General features: G+C 36.7%; 1 protein-coding gene across 1 annotated transcript in view; it reads right to left on the bottom strand.

Annotated features, from left to right (window-relative positions):
• LOC106138350 (potassium voltage-gated channel protein Shaw) overlaps positions 1-17,127 on the bottom strand; it is a 143,171-nt gene that overhangs the window by 96,416 nt on the left and 29,628 nt on the right. The window contains exon 3 of the mRNA XM_013339478.2: positions 9,209-9,341. Within this exon, the coding sequence (XP_013194932.1) occupies positions 9,209-9,341 (133 nt within the window). The remainder of the gene's footprint in view (positions 1-9,208; positions 9,342-17,127) is intronic.

The raw sequence follows: 17,127 nt of genomic DNA, 5'->3' as shown, positions 1-17,127 counted from the left end.
AAAATAAGAATAAAACTTAAAATATAGAGAAATTCAGTACAAGGGCACTACTTATCACTAGAGAGATTTCTTCCAGCAGGCCCACGACAGGAAAGTTTTACACTTTCCTGTCGTAGGCCTGCATACATATGTACGATCGCGTTCATATCTGCAGTCATAGTTTTAAAATTCTTACGGGTTAAAATAGCGTGCACTGTGGTTCCACTAGATACACACACACATGCATATTTAAAAATAATAAATATTCCTTCAAATGAATACGGTCTTTAATACCAATGATTACTAAGGAAAACAGTTTATTATTCTATGACATATAACATAACAAAACAGAAAGAGACGGTAATCAACGATGGCCGAACTGGCCCCGATAATTGTCGATCGAGATATCGTCGTCTCTCATTATTTGCATAAGATTTGCCTATAGAGGGAAGCCTGCGACTGCAAGACTTATGTCATTTTAATAAGGTTGAAAGTTTGTCTGCACACAACCCTAACATAGGTAGTGGTTCCTTTGAAAGTTATTGGGTAGCAATTTTATTACTTCGTGTGAGCAAGTGAGATCTAAGATTTATTAGATAATCTCGCTTGCTCACACTCGCTTGTTCCTAGTTACTAGCGTTACTTGGATTCCGAAGTTATTCAAGGATTTTTTTTTGATTTTTTTACTGACAATTTTTAATGTTTCAAGGTGCCATTTGAACTAAGTAACTGACTGACTAACTAACTAACTGATATCTAAGAATTACGATACCCGTGTCTTCAAACACGGAAATCAGCAAGAAATATTAAAGAAGAGGGAGCAAAATAAAACATTCAATAATTAAAATTAGTAAATTTTATTGAAACAGTTTACCTACAGTTTAATTACATATTGATGATTATATAAAGCTATACATATTTAGTATATTACACTAATTGTATTATCCACTTATCTCCTGTTATTAAGGTTACAGCTTAATTATTCGTTTTCATAAAGAAAAGATATTGAAGCTGTCCTTAAAATACTATCCAAGTAATTAGTACTTTTAATATAAATTGACAGAACCTTTCACGCACTATATGGACTCGATGCACAGGGCAGTTGTCTTGCACAAATGATATTGTTGGCATATCATCAATCGGATAAATACACCGCACAGTTGGTAACATGGTTTCTTGCAGCACTTGCACATAATGAGCAGCTATAGCGCGTCCTGCTATCCACACCTGTTCCCCAGGTCCAGCAGCACTCATCCAGCCCCACATATTTACACATATGTGTCCAGACTCCATATTTGGCACAATATTTTTTTCTTCATACCGAGTTGCATTTCTTCGCCATAAATGAAGCCTACCGTGTTGTGATGACATAAACGAACTTTTCGTCCGTAAATATCGCTTTTTTCCAGTCAAAATCCAAATACTGCCGAGCAAATTCTAAACGTCTTTGCTTATTTATTTCGGATAAATACGGCTTTCTTGCTGGCTGTCTGTGGTGTAGTCCCTCACGATGCAAACTCGACGAACAGTAACCACTGATGTGTCGAATTGTTCCGCAAATATTCTGGTCGGTATGAAGCCATTATTTTCGTACTGTTCCACCATGGATCTCCGCTGTGTGGCGTGTCGCTGTGTTGATTAGCGGACGACGGCCGCTGCGCGCTCGACTTTTTACACTACCCTCTTCTTGATGGCGCGTTACCCAACGTTTCACCGCTTGTTGTTTATTGTGTTATTTGTGTGAATGTGTGAGTGATAGCAGCGGTGCAAGCTATAAAGTTTTGCGAACTATGACTGCAATTATGAACGCGACCGTACATACGGTGACGTCTATATCCCTTGCGGGGTAGACAGAGCCAACAGTCTTGAAAAGACTGATATGCCACGTTGAGCTGTTTGGCTTAACGATAGAATTGAGATTCAAATAGTGACAGGTTGTTAGCCCATCGCTTAACAGAAGAATACCAAGTTTATAAGCATATCCCTATACAATACACACAACACAACATACAAACAGCATAAATTTTACTATACAAACTTCTTATCATTCCGTGAAATCTTCTTGACTATGTCCGCCTCTCCTTTGTCCTTTTAAAAAATAATGGCGCCGTTATATTCAACACGGATTCGCTCTCAAAATATAGCATAACTTTATAATATGAAATCAGGACACAAGTGACTATCAAGGAAAATCTGTTCGTATTTGTCTGTAGGTACGTTCATATTTTTAGTTAAGGTAAAATAACTCTTATTCGTACGACAATAAAGTCTCCTAAAGTAATCTCTTCCCGGTCTTCGTGGAAGCTATTATCGTCTCGATTTACATGGAAAAAGCTCTGATTTAAGATTGTAAACTTAAATGGTATGGTAATAAGAATGATAATTTTTTAGTATTTGATTTTTAATGAGAGTCCAAGAGGGCATTATCGGTTATTGTATTTAACTTGATGTGATTTTTAGAATTGAATTTTATTGATTTAAATGTGAAATTTTATTATTTTTAATTTGTTTTTTTAATTTTGATACCTCAATAGATGAAGTTTTTTTTTTCATGTAGTTTCAACGACAGCTTAACTCTTCAAGTCTAGCATTATACTAACAAAGTTTCAATCCAAATCTATCGCCTTTTCCTCAATATGCGAGACAATTTATTTCAAGTGATAATAAAGAGTGTTGCCGTGTGCCGTAAGGTCCCCGATTTGTATGGAAATCCGAGAATAGAGGGGAGATTGGGAGAAATATACCCGCTTTTTTAGGGAAAATACTGCTGGCATCATTTGCAATTGTTCGTCTGAATAGGATTTAATCTTCAACGCTGATTCCTTTGAACTTTGAAACCGGCATTTTGAATCCCGAGGCAGAAATAATTTGTATGCTTGGACCAAGTTTAAGTCACGCAAGGCTGTGCAAAGCGATTGGTGTTAGACAGAACATGATAAATTCTTGTATAAATATCACTGTTTTATTTATACATACATATAACCAGGTCTATATCCCTTGCGGGGTAGACAGAGCCAACAGTCTTGAAAAGACTGAGAGGCCACGTTCAACTGTCTCGCTTTTTGATAGAATTGAGATTCAAATAGTGACAGGTTGCTAGCCCATCGCCTTAAGGAAGAATCCCAAGTTTATAAACCAATCCCTTAGTCGCCATTTACGACATCCGTGGGGAAGAGATGGAGTAGTGCTATTCTATTTTGCTATTGATGCCGGCACGGCACATTTATACCAGAGCACTTTTTATATATACCTATATATAATTATTTGAGTGCGTTTGACTTCTTCCAGTACCTTCATGACTACCATCTTGACAGTCTGATGGTAAGGTGATGGACGGAAACTAAAATATAGCCCAGTCACTCTTGCCTTGAAAATTCCCACGTTATAAGTATCGGGGAAGAGAGATGAGACCACTTATATTATTTTCGTATTGAAATCATTAGTTTTATACTAACGTGAAGTGCCGTGTGGTTCCCGGCACTAATACAAAAACGAATAGGACCACTCCATCTCTTTCCCATGGATGTCGTAAAAGGCGACAAAAGGATAAGCTTACAAACTTGGGAATCCTTTATAGGCGATGGGCTAGCAACCTGTCACTATTTGAATCTCAATTCTATCATTAAGCCAAATAGCTGAACGTGGCCATTCAGTCTTTTCAAGACTGTTGGCTCTGTCTACCCCGCAAGAGATAAAGACGTGACTATATGTATGTATGTATGTTATACTAATTCACATTTTTTTTATAGTCAATGTGCATTCGTCCACGATTTAGATTTCAGAGATCTATATTTGTAAATTGACGTCTGGTGAAAATGCTGCAGTGTAGTTTGTTGCGCCGCTTCTTCTACACATGCGCTTTGGAAGACGTAGTAATTAATTAATAAGATTTAAGTAATGCGACATCAATTAGTGTGATACCTTGAATCCAATTTTAAAAATAAATCTATGCCATTATAGTCAATTTAAAACTTTAAAAAGAATAGGTCAACTAACTGTTAATAACATCGTCTACTTGTTAACATATAGTAAATCAGGTGTCAATTTTTGTTTGTAACTAGGCGTACGTATTCATTAACACAAACTTTTACCTTTTCCATGGTTAAGGCTGGGCGTTGATGTGACAGTCAGACGAGTTAGTTCTTTTATACGGATATTTTCATGTGTAAGAAATACTGAATAATTCCGCCGCTTACATATGGATGAGGAAAGAATGTATTCTATAATGCTATCAGACCAAGTTGCAACGCAGCAGTTTAAAACCTCGTTTAATTTAAATTTTAAAGTCCGGTCATCCTAAAATAATGATTTTGAAACTGGAGTGAGAACAAACCTTAAAAATATTTGCCAAATTCGTCTTGCGACAAACATTGTAACAAACAACACAAATATTTGACTTCAAGTTCTGGTGCCTTAAGGCTCGCGTCCATCACTTCGTTAGGCTATAATATACTAAGCTTTGTGTGAAGAATAACAGTTTACAAGAAAAATGTACCAACTGCTTCTTTTCCTGCGCAGATCGTAAAAGTCAATCAAAGGACTGGAACGAAAGGAGTTTGCACTGGAATTGCATTATTTAATTTTTCCTGCACCATTCAAATATTGGACGTTGAGCCAAGGGCAGGGATTCCATCTGTGCATGGTCGATATCTCCACCCTTCGCACTTTGCGATTCGCCAAATCTTTTATTATGCGAACCGCTGTGATTTGAAATTCAAACTCAAACGTTTATTAGCCAACTATGAGTCATAAATATAATACAGGTGGTATGTAAATTCCCTCATCTATCTTCCCCTATATAGTATATCTCAGGCATTTTCAAAGCAAGAGTGAATAGGCACTATTAGGAAAAATATATATATATATATAAATAAATATTGTTCTTGTATTATTTGTATGTTGAACATGTATATATATTTCTTTTCTTCTTTTTTTGTTTTCATTGTACGTATGTCCGTGATGCCTACCCGGGCACCCCCGGAAGATCAGCGCTGGCCGTGTAGCATATTGTTTACAGCCAGCATTATGCTGAGGGGGTACCCTTTCGGGAGCACCATACTACATGTTTGTTTTTGTACATATTTTTGTTACCTTTTTTGTCTTTTTGTTGTGGTGTTCTTTGAATAAATTCTTGTTACTTTTACTTTTCACTATTTGAGCGTGCACCACCTTACCACCACCAGGCAGATTGAGGTCAAACGCACTTAAATCTATACATACATACATAAAATCACGCCTCTTTCCTGGAGGGGTAGGCAGAGACTACCTCTTTCCATTTACCACGATCTCTCTTAAATCTATTATATAAAAAATATGTAATGCTTATAGGCGATGGGCTAGCAACCTGTCTTTATCTGAATTTTAATTTCAGCACTAAGCGAAGGTTAACTTGTTGTGTAAATACCTGAGTTTTAAAACAAACAACTTAAAATAACATCTAAATGTGTAATCAAGTAGACAGAAAGGTTTTTAATATGACCATCATATGGCAACCATAGTAAATCATTTATACTCGTAACGTGGTGGTTTTCGAGGAAGATTAAACCTATTTATTATTTTTGTTTATTTATTTATTTATTTATTGACACACACAATACAGTTTCATAACATAAAATGTCTTAATACATATAGCAAAAGTACATGACCGGTTAAAAACCAATAAATTAGTAATCTACACAGAACTAAGTCCGCAATAACTAACCTTTGATGTCCTAGGTCAGAAAAACATTCTGAAGCAATTCAGCTAAGTACAAACTATGAACATACTCAGATGATATTATTTATAGCTAGCGTATTAAACACAGCTATGGAGTGCTAGCCTTCGTCTGATGCCGAAACACATTACAAGTTAGCCGAAAGCGAAGTTGTGGTGTGGGAATACTTCAATCAAAAGAATACAACTTGTATAATAAGCATAAGTTATTTTATGACTAAGTAATGGAAAAATATGGATTTTTCCTTCAGTGTTTATTTTTGTGATATTGATGTTTTGGTTTGTATGAAACACGACTACATATACATACATGCATACATTAAATCACATCTATATTCCTTGCGGGGTAGACAGAGCCAACAGTCTCGAAAAGACTGACAGGCCACGTTCAGCTGTACGGTTTCATGATAGAATCGAGATTCAAATAGTGACAGGTTGCTAACCTAAGAGGAATCCCAAGTTTACAAGCCTATCCCTTAGTCGCCTTTTAGGACATCCATGTGAATGATATGCAGTGTTTCTATTCTTAACTGCCGAAAACGACACGGCACTTAAAAGAAGTGCACTTAAATGACATTTAAAAGAAGAATTTCTTTTTTAATAAACCTTTCTCTTGATTGACTTTAACAATTTGCACGAGAAGAAGAAGAAAGAAGAACAAAACACGCTGTGTTTTTTCTTCACTGCCAGACCAGCATGGAAGCTTGCACTAGATGAATGAGCGCCTTTTCCTTTAGTCGCCTTTTACAACATCAATAAAAATAATGAATCGGTCCCATTTATAAATAATACAGATATATTAGAATACCAGCCGGTTACTGCTCCGTCTGAGACCGGTGTGGCCTTATTCTAATACGCCGGCAACCACACGGCTTATTCATAGAGATACTATGTCATATTGTGAACATCAAACGACAAACTGCTTAACTTAAGTTGTTATAGGGTTAACTGCTTCAAGTAATGGCTGAAGCTCAGAAGTTCACTCCGTTTACCCAACATAAGTGGGAAATAGTTTACGGGAGACTCGTACGAAAAGTGATTATTTAATCCCTAACATCGTTTACTGAAATTTTTCAAGGGCAGAATAATAGATTGTTAGTTTTGATTAATTAATTTTCGAGAGTGTCGAATCGCTAAGGTGATTGGTTAAAAGGTGTGATGCAATGATAGACACAGGTTCAAATCCCACCTCGGCCATGTACCAATGACTATTTTCGAAGTAATGTACATTAGTTTGAATACCAACCGATGCTCTTACGGCAAGAGAAAACATCCTTAGGAAATGTGTATATTCAGAAAAAACGATGTGTAACCATTATCCAATAAGAACTAGGTTTCTTAGAGCGTTGATGCAAAGTGATAATCTTCCGCTAGGCTAGGTTTTATGCCTGTTATCTTTGCTAATATATACATTTTATACATTAGTTAATGGGACAAACGTAATGAGTCTTTCTACATGTAATAAGTATAAAGTTGTAACTATATTACAATTGATTTTAAGGGTAAGGATAGCTTCACAGGAGATGCCTGCCAAAGGCAGACTTACAAGCTCTGAGGAACTAATAGTTTTTTAGAGCATATTATTATAACTTGTACGCTCAAAAAAACTATTAGCGTAGAAGTTACAATAATGTGCTTTAGGATTCAACTGTCATATATACATACATACATATGATCACGTCTGTCACCCCTTGTGGGGTAGACAGATCCAACAGTCTTGAAAAGACTGATAGGCCACGCTCAGCTATTTGGCTTAATGATAGAATTGAGATTCAAATAGTGACAGGTTGCTAGCCCATCGCCTAAAAAAAGAATCCCAAGTTTGTAAGGCTATCCCTTAGTCGCCTTTTACGACATCCATAGGAAAGAGATGGAGTGGTCCTATTCTTTTTTGTACTAGTGCCGGGAACCACACGGCATTCAACTGTCATAACTGTCAATAATGAAAAGGTAGCTAACTTTAGTTTACAAAACAAATACTAAATGTGTGCCTGAAAATATGTATATGATGCTCTCTTTACGGTCGGAGGAACCGCTTTCAACAAAATGTACAAGTTTCAAACGAAAACTTTTGCTTTTAAAACTTAAAACTTAGACTTATACATACATATATAATACATACATCACAAAACTCCATTATCATGATGTTGGCTCTGTCTACGCCGCAAGGGATATAGACGTGACTATATCTATATGTACTTATACGTAAGTATAAATTACTTGTGGTGAAGATTTTGAGTGCCTAAAATGTGTTATGTAATTACTTAAAAATTAAATCTGAAAGTGCAAATATATTAAAGGAGTGAGAACAATATATGTATGTACCCAGAACCGAACAAACTAATACTTTTGTTATCAAGCACAGTTTTCCTCACGCTGGGAACAGAACTCGGGACCCCCGTGGTGCCAAACTAGCATGATATCCATTAAGCTACTATGTCTCAGTAACTGAATTACAAAATGTACTATCACTTTGTACATACATACATATACAATCACGTTTTCAAAAGAACGGTCACGTGTAGCTTAGTTATGGAATTGAGATTCATATAGTGCCGTGTGGTTTCCGGCACCAATAGTGCCATGTGGTTCCCAGCACCAATACAAAAAAGAATAGGAACTACTCCATTTCTTTCCCATGGATGTCGTAAAAGGCGACTAAGGGATAGGCTTACATACTTGTGATTCTTTTTTAGGCTATGGGCTAGCAACCTGTCCCTATTTGGATCTCAATTCCATCATTAAGCCGAGCAGCTGAATGTGGCCATTCAGTCTTTCCGAGACTATTGGTTCTGTCTACCCCGTAAGGTATATAGACGTGACTACATGTATGTATGTATGTAGATTCATATAGTGACAGTTGGTAGCCCATCGCCTACATAAAAAAAAATCCCAAGCATTTTAGCCATTCCCTTAGTCGACTTTAACGACACTCGTGGGAGAAATGGAGTTCCTAATCAAAAGTGGCGAGAACCACACGGCACATAAGATATCTATGAGGAAAAAATTGAGTCGCAAATGAGACATATTTTTATTATTGCTACCTAAATAGTGCTGTGTGGTTCCCGGCACCATTACAAAAAAGAATAGGACCACTCCATCTCTTTCCGATGGATGTCGTAAAAGGCGACTAAGGGATAGGCTTACATATTTGTGATTTTTTTTAGGCGATGGGCTAGCAACCTGTCCCTATTTGGATCTCAATTCCATCATTAAGCCGAGCAGCTGAATGTGGCCATTCAGTCTTTTCGAGACTATTGGTTCTGTCTACCCCGTAAGGGTGACTACATGTATGTATGTAGATTCATATAGTGACAGTTGGTAGCCCATCGCCGCAAACATAATTAAAAAAATCCCACGTTTTTTAGCCTTTCCCTTAGTCGACTTTAACGACACTCGTGGGAGAGAAATGGCGTTCCTATTCAAAAGTAGCGAGAACCAAACGACACATAAGGTGAAAAAAAAGAAAAATGGAATCGCAAATGAGACATATCTTAACTATTGCTACCTAAATACCTGAGTGTCTCGGTGTATGCTGTAGGTAGACCAGCAGCAGGGTTCCACCTGGTTGGAGTCGAGACCCCAGAACTCCAATTCCTCTTCGAACAACGGCCCGCAGACATTTGTGGGGTAGTGGAGTTTGCCAGTCCTGCAAAAAAAAGTTTATTACAATGACAATATCTTTTTATCACTATGCCGTGTGGTTCCCGGCACCAATAAAAAAAAAGAATAGGACCACTCCATCTCGTTCCCATGGATGTCGTAAAGGCGACTAAGGGGTATGCTTATGAACTTGGGATTCTTCTTTTAGGCGATGGGCTATCAACCCGTCACTATTTGAATCTCAATTCTATCATTAAGCGAAACAGCTGAACGTGGCCTATCAGTCTTTTCAAGACTATTGGCTCTGTCTACCCCGTAAGGGATAAAGACGTGATGATATGTATAATGTATGTATGTATGTTATCTTTTTATGACGGTCTTTTTTGGGGCAGTAACACCGGATCCTGGGTTTGAATCCCGGCCATGGCATGATGAGAAACGAACTTTCTCTGATTGGCCTGGGTCTTGAATGTTTAACTATATAAGTATTAATTACAAAATATAGTATCGTTGAGTTAGTATCTCGTGACACAAGTTTCGAACTTACTTAGAGGCTAACCCAATCTGTGTAATTTGTCCCTTAAAAAAAATGATGAGAAATCAATTTCTCTGATTGTCCTGGGTTTTGGTTGTTTATGCATACATACAATCACGTCTATATTCTTTGCGAAATAGACGCAGTCACAACACAATGCACATATTTAGATAGTACAATGGCGATTTCAATTTCAGATAAATGGACGTTTTGATAACCCGACTTGACCGATTGAAAGATCAATTAAACCGCATGCCTTTATTTATTTTACATACATACATAAATATAATTACATCTATATTCCTTGCGGATAGACAGAGTTATTCACCCTACCTCATATATACCAGGTGGACAGAGTTATTCACCACCCTCTTTCATATACCAGGCTCCTCTCCAGAGTGATGAAAACGCAACCAGGTCTAAAGCCAGGGGGAAGAAGTCCTGTCATTATATCTTTCCATCATTCATTCGACTCATCGTATGTAATTCACAGATATATATACATATATGTTTGTAAAGAAGTTTTTTTTTAATATCTTTATATCATAAAGTATATCAGTTGAATGACAGTTACTGCTTATAAATTGGTACAATATGAACCCTGTTGGGCAATTTTAAAATAATATGGAACGGCGTGCAAATTCACATCGGCAATGCTGCCAGCCTTCTGGGCACACTCCCGCATGATAATTCTATGCAATGACTGTACAATTTGTAAACAAAAATTTTAGTTTGTAATCAACTTTTATTTTTTCTTTCTTTTTTATAAGTATTTTTAGTTGTAATTTGAGTTCATTTAAATTATTATTTGTCAAACATGTTTAAGTATGAGGCTAGACATTTTCCTGAGAAAACGGGTCGCTTGCCATCACTACAATGTGCATACAGTTGGTTGGTTGCTTGATCACGAGAGATTTCACGTTTCACAGAAAACTTTTTATGTCAAAGTAACTCTAATTTTATAACCGGTTTTATACATACATGGCCATTATAAACATAATCACGACTATATCCCTTGCGGGGTAGACAGAGCTTACAGTCTTGAACAGACTGAAAGGCCACGTTCAGCTGTTTGGTTCAATGATAGAATTGAGATTCAAATAGTGACAGGTTGCTAGCCCATCGCCTAAAAGAAGAATCCCAAGTTTATATGCCTATCCCTTAGTCGCCATTACGACATCCATGGAAACGAGATGGAGTGGTCCTATTATTCGTGTTTAGTTATTTAGTGTTTTGATTCAGATACCTACCTTGTTTGAGAGATGTTTTTGAGTTTGATAAACAGCGTTTGGAGCGGGATGTTGATAATTTAATTTCCCATTAAATGGTACATTACGAAACGGAAATTAACGTAATTAATCTCACTTTTTCGCGGGTAAAGATGCGGGCATACTCAAGTAAATAAATAACTAAGAACATTACGAATAATATAGATACACACATACAATTACGTCTTTATCCCTTGCGGGGTAGACGGAGCTAACAGACTTAAAAATAATGATAGGCCACGTTCAGATGTATGGCTTAATGATGGAATTGAGATTCAGATAGTGACAGGTTGCTGGTCAATAGCCTAAAAGAAGACACCCATGTTTTTTGAAAAAATTTTACATACATACATATGGTCACGTCTATATCCCTTGCGGGGTAGACAGAGCCAACAGTCTTGAACAGACTGAATGGCCACTTTCAGCTATTTGGCTTCATGATTGAATTGAGGTTCAAATAGTGACAGGTTGCTAACCCAACGCCTAAAAAAGAAATATTTTTTTTTGTTATTTACGAAAAGTCTTTCAATATTAGAAGATTTAAAGATCAGCTGTTTCGCAAAATAAATAGTGATAGATTGAATTACGGGCTGACATTTTTTTTATTCTCAAGTTCAAGTTCAAGTCCTGCCTTGGCCTCGAGCGAATACATCGTTTCTAAGTTACATTAGTTTGAAAAATTTCTGAATGGTTAATATACTTATTACGGGCTTTATTTTACAATTCAATAATTCGCTTAATATTCCTAACTAAAACAACACCTTTACTCTTTGATAAAATAAATCTATACTAATATAATAAAGCTGAAAAGTTTTCCTGTTTGTTTGAACGCGCTAATCTCAGGAACTACTGGTTCGAATTGAAAAATTATTATTTTTGTGTTTTTTTTTTTTTTATTTTTTTTTATTTAGAAGGAATAACAATATATAATTTTTGTGTTGAATAGACCATTCATCGAGGAAGACTTTAGGTTATATAACATCACGTTGCAACTATTAGGAGCGAAGAAATAATGGAAAATGTGAAAAAAAAAACACGGAAAATTATTCATCCTTGAGTGCTTCAATGATGCCCTAAATAACTATTCCACGCGGACAAACTCGCGGGCCCAGCTAGTAAATATAAAAATTGAGAGGAAAACATTATCATATACATACAGCAAAACTTCTCCACTCGTATTTATATCGGATTTGAACCCGACCCATCCCGATTTCACGGACCGTCGAACCACAAAATGTAGTTGACGTGATGAAAAAGTTCTAAGTGGTTCGTCGTGTTTCAAACTACGCTTTATAAAAATATTTATCTGAAATTCAAATAAACATGTCATCAGTTTTCAAATAAAATACAGTGTCACAAGTTAAATAGTTGAGGTGTCCGAATGAAAAAAGCTTGATGTAAACGACGGGTTCAAAAACTCGCGCCACATATGACTCTTTGACATATACACATACATATGATCACGTCTATATACCTTGCGGGGTAGACAGAGCCAGCAGTCTTAAAAAGACTGACAGGCCACGTTCAGCTATTTGGCTTAATGATAGAATACATATGGTCACATCTATATCCCTTGCGGGGTAGACAGAGCCAACAGTCTTGAAAAGACTGAGAGGCGACGTTCAGCAATTTGACTTAAAGATAGAATTGAGATTCAAATAGTGACAGGTTGCTAGCCCATCGCCTAAAAGAAGAATCCCAAGCTTATAAGCCTACCCCTTAGTCGGCTTTTACGACATCCGTGGGAAAGAGATGGAGTGGTCCTATTCTTTTTTTGTAATGATGCAGGGGAACCACACGGCAATAAATCGTGAATATAAGTACATATAACAGTCCAATGGCAAAGGATTGGAGTTACCGTGAGAGATTGCAATTTCTAAAACATGGATTACGCAAATGTAGAACTGCTGCAGTGAATTTGAAGCCATTGCATACATACATACATATGGTCACGTCTATATCCCTTGCGGGGTAGACGGAGCCAACAGTCTTGAAAAGACTGAATGGCCACGTTCAGCTATTTGGCTTAATGATAGAATTGAGATTCAAATTACTATACATACTGAATTTCTTTCCTCTTTGTGAGACTGTTGGCTCCGTCTACCTCGTGAAATATATACATATGTGTGTATAAAGTCCAAATTAACTGGCAAAATTCACGTTAAACAGACAGTAACAGGATAACTCACGAAGTTTCCATCCCTCAGGATATGAATTGGCAGCGTAAAAGTTCCGAACGATAGTTTGTTGTATTATAAACTATAATTCGGGAAGTTTTGACAAGTTTATAAGATCCCCAGGTGATTTGGGAATAAAGCAAATTGTAATAGAGTTACAGTATTTCTACTTTATAGATTGCGATCGGCGACTAAGGGATAGGTTTATGAACTTGGGATTGTTTTGTTAGGCGATGGACTAGCAACCTGTCACTATTTGAATCTCAATTGTATATTTTTTTTAATTCTTGCTACTATTAGCATTGCCCGTAGGAATGTCTGTGTGTTTGTGTGTGTCGTCTGGTTTTCGGTACTTTAGAGTAAGACCACTCCATCTCGTTTCTAATTTGGTTTCGGCTTTTTTCCAATGATTGCGGAGGTCTAACGAAGTCGCTTCGTCTAAAAACCTGACTTAATCCAATATCAAGTTTAAAAAAACGCATCCCAATCTTCTCTCCAGAAGAAGTCAAAATATAACTGGGATTTAAGTCAGAAGGAGGAAGAAGTTATATGCCTGCCTGGTTGACAGTGTCGTGAGGTTTTCGGCACTTTAGATTACATACATACATACATATGATCACGTCTATATCCCTTGCGGGGTAGACAGAGCCAACAGTCTTGAAAAGACTGAATGGCCACGTTCAGCTATTTGGCTTAATGATAGAACCGAGATTCAAATAGTGACAGGTTGCTAGCCCATCGCCTAAAAGAGGAATCCTAAGTTTATAAGCCTATCCCTTAGTCGCCTTTTACGACATCCATGGGAAAGAGATGGAGTGGTCCTATTCTTTTTTGTAATAGTGCCGGGAACCACACGGCACTTTAGATTAGATCCACTATATATCTTTTGTCGTAAAAGGCTCCTAAGGAATAGGCTTATAACTTGGGATTCTTTTCTTAGGCGATAGACTAGCAACCTGTCACTATTTGAATCTCGATTCTATAACTAAACCAAACAGCTGACCTATCAGTCTTTACAAGACTGTTGGCTCTGCCTACCCCGCAAGAGATATACACGTGACTTAGTTTATGTATGACTGTACATACATACATACATACATATAATCACATCTATATCCCTTACGGGATAGACAGAGCTAATAGTCTTGTAAAGACTGATACGCCACGTTCAGCTATTTGGCTTTAAGATACAATTGAGATTTAAATAGTGACATGTTACTAGCACATCGCCTAAAAGAACCCAAGTTTATAGCCTACCCTTTAGTCGCGTCTTACGACATCCATGGGAGAGAGATAGAGTGGTCCTATTCTTTTTTCAATTAGTGCCGGGAACCACACGGCATGTGTGACTGTCTGGGTTTGTATGTATCAGAGCATAAGATTATTCTGCACATTCATTATTTGAGGCCAAATCGTTCACAGTTTACAATCAGGCCTCGTAAATCCAATTATTGCCGCCATATTGAGCCTCTTTGATCTAGGACCGTTTGAGGGCGAATCAATTTAACCCTTCATACAGGCTTTATTTTAAACTTAGGTGTGTTATTTAGGTAATTATATACATGCTGAATAAAACGAATCTATTTATAATAATTAATTAATTAAGAATTAGAAGAGATTAGAATTTAATAAAACGTCGGTGGTCAAATCGATAAGGTGGTGGTTAAAATGCTTCTGGCGCAAAAATGGTATTTAAAAGGCTTTAAACCAGTGATTCCCAAAGTGGTGTCGAGCCCTAGGGGTCTATGACAACCTGCAAAGGGTCTACGTCAGCAGAAAAAATTTGGGGGTCCACGAAATAAAAATCCACGATAGATCTTAACACATACGAGTACACTGTTTATAGTACCTTTTTACTTACATCATATTATCTTATAATATCAAAATATATAGAATAGAATAGATTTATTTTCAAAATTGGATACAAGGTATCACTTATTGACGTCACATCACTTAAATCTAATTATAACTACTACCGCTTCCAAAGCGCATGTGTAGAAGAAGCGGCGGAACAAACTACACTGCAGCATTTTCATCGGACGTCAATGTACAAATATAGATCTCTTAAATCTTAATCATGGACGAATACACATTGTCTACATTAAAAAACATGAATGAATGTAGAACTAGTTATTTCAGTACTATATAATATATCGTTAAATAAATAAAGATAAAATAAAATATGTATGTACACACTGTACAAATTTTGTCAACACCATGTCAAAAATGCACATATACATTATTTATAAAAGTAAGTATGAAGTAAAAAAAATATTATATATGTTTATAAAATTGTGTAAGTTGTAGAATAGAAGAAAATTGTAGAATAGAAGAAGAAATCAATATCAGGTAAGTAGGGGGTCCACCCAACACGGAAAAACATGGCAATGGGTCTACAACACAAAAAAGTTTGGGGAACTCTGGTTAAAACGAATCGACAAGTCTGTAGCTTTCCGTAATATTGTAATTTATGTGATCACATTCACTAGAATAGGACCACTCTTTCCCATGGATGTCGTAAAAGGGGACTAAGGGATAGGCTTATAAACCAGCGATTCGTCTTTTCGGCGATGGGCTAGCAACCTGTCTGTCACTATTTGAATCTCAATTCTATCATCAAGCCAAATAGCTGAACGTGGTCCATCAGTCTTTTCAAGACTGTTTGTTAGCTCTGTTAACCCCGCAAGGGATATAGACGTGACTATACGTATGTATGTGTGTAGGTTTATTAGAAAATTTGGCAACCTGGCAACTGAATTTACGAACAAAATATAAAGCTAAGTATAAACAGCGAACAAACTTTGTGTGAGTTAGCTAAAACTTTGAGCATTATCTGTACCAGGGGAATCGATGGATAATAAATTATTTCCGATAATATTCTTATTTTCCTGGTAACAAAAAGACGGTGAGGTAAATTTGAAATATCATTATAAAAATATAGTATACGGGATTACACAGATTGGGTTAGCCTCGAAGTAAGTTGGAGACTTGTGTTACGAGATACTAAAAGTAAAAATAGTTTGTCTGTACATTGAATATATTAAAAAAAATTAAAACGAAAAAAAAAAGTAACAGAACATGAATTTGAAAAAAACAAGTCTGTGTGTTTGTATGTTTGTTCGTACACGCTAATCTCAGGAACTACTAAACGGATTTGAATGAAACTTTTTTTGATGTATAGCTCTTATGCCTGGACAATTATTTTGGAATCTAGTTTTATAATAAACTAGCTGTGCCCGCGACTTCGTCCGCGTGGAATAGTTATTCTGGGCATCATTGAAGCCCACAAGGATGAATAATTTCCCCCGTTTTTTCCATTATTTCTTCGCTCCTAAAAGTTGCAGCGTGATGTTATATAGCCTAAAGCCTTCCTCGATAAATGGTCAAAAACACAAAAATAATTTTTCAATTCGTCCTAGTAGTTCCTGAGATTAGCGCGTTCAAAGAAACAAACAAACAAACTCTTCAGCTTTATAATATTACTATAGATAGATACTTATATAGATAAACATCCAAGACCCAGGCTAATCAGAGAAAGTTCAAACTTATGATAAAATTCAATATTGCTTTTGGATTCAACCCGCCTTGGCAGTCTACTAGTTGAAGTCAACTAGTTCAAATACCGCGGGAGACGTGGCAGTTTGTTCACTTGTTTTTAGTTTACATCAGACATTTTACATGCCGTGTGGTTCCTGGCACCAATAAGGATAGGACCACTCCCCCTCATTCCCGTGAATATCGTTAAAGGCGACTAGGAGATAGGCTTATTAACTTGAGATACTTTTTTTTTAGGCGCTGGGCTAGCAACCTGTCACTATTTGAATCTCAATCCTATCATTAAGCCAAACAGCC

This window comes from Amyelois transitella, chromosome 17 (genome assembly GCF_032362555.1).
Source record: "Amyelois transitella isolate CPQ chromosome 17, ilAmyTran1.1, whole genome shotgun sequence".
Classification (NCBI taxonomy): Eukaryota; Metazoa; Arthropoda; class Insecta; order Lepidoptera; family Pyralidae; genus Amyelois; species Amyelois transitella.
Note: the sequence above shows the minus strand (reverse complement) of the source record. Positions and strands in the feature narration are given on the sequence as shown.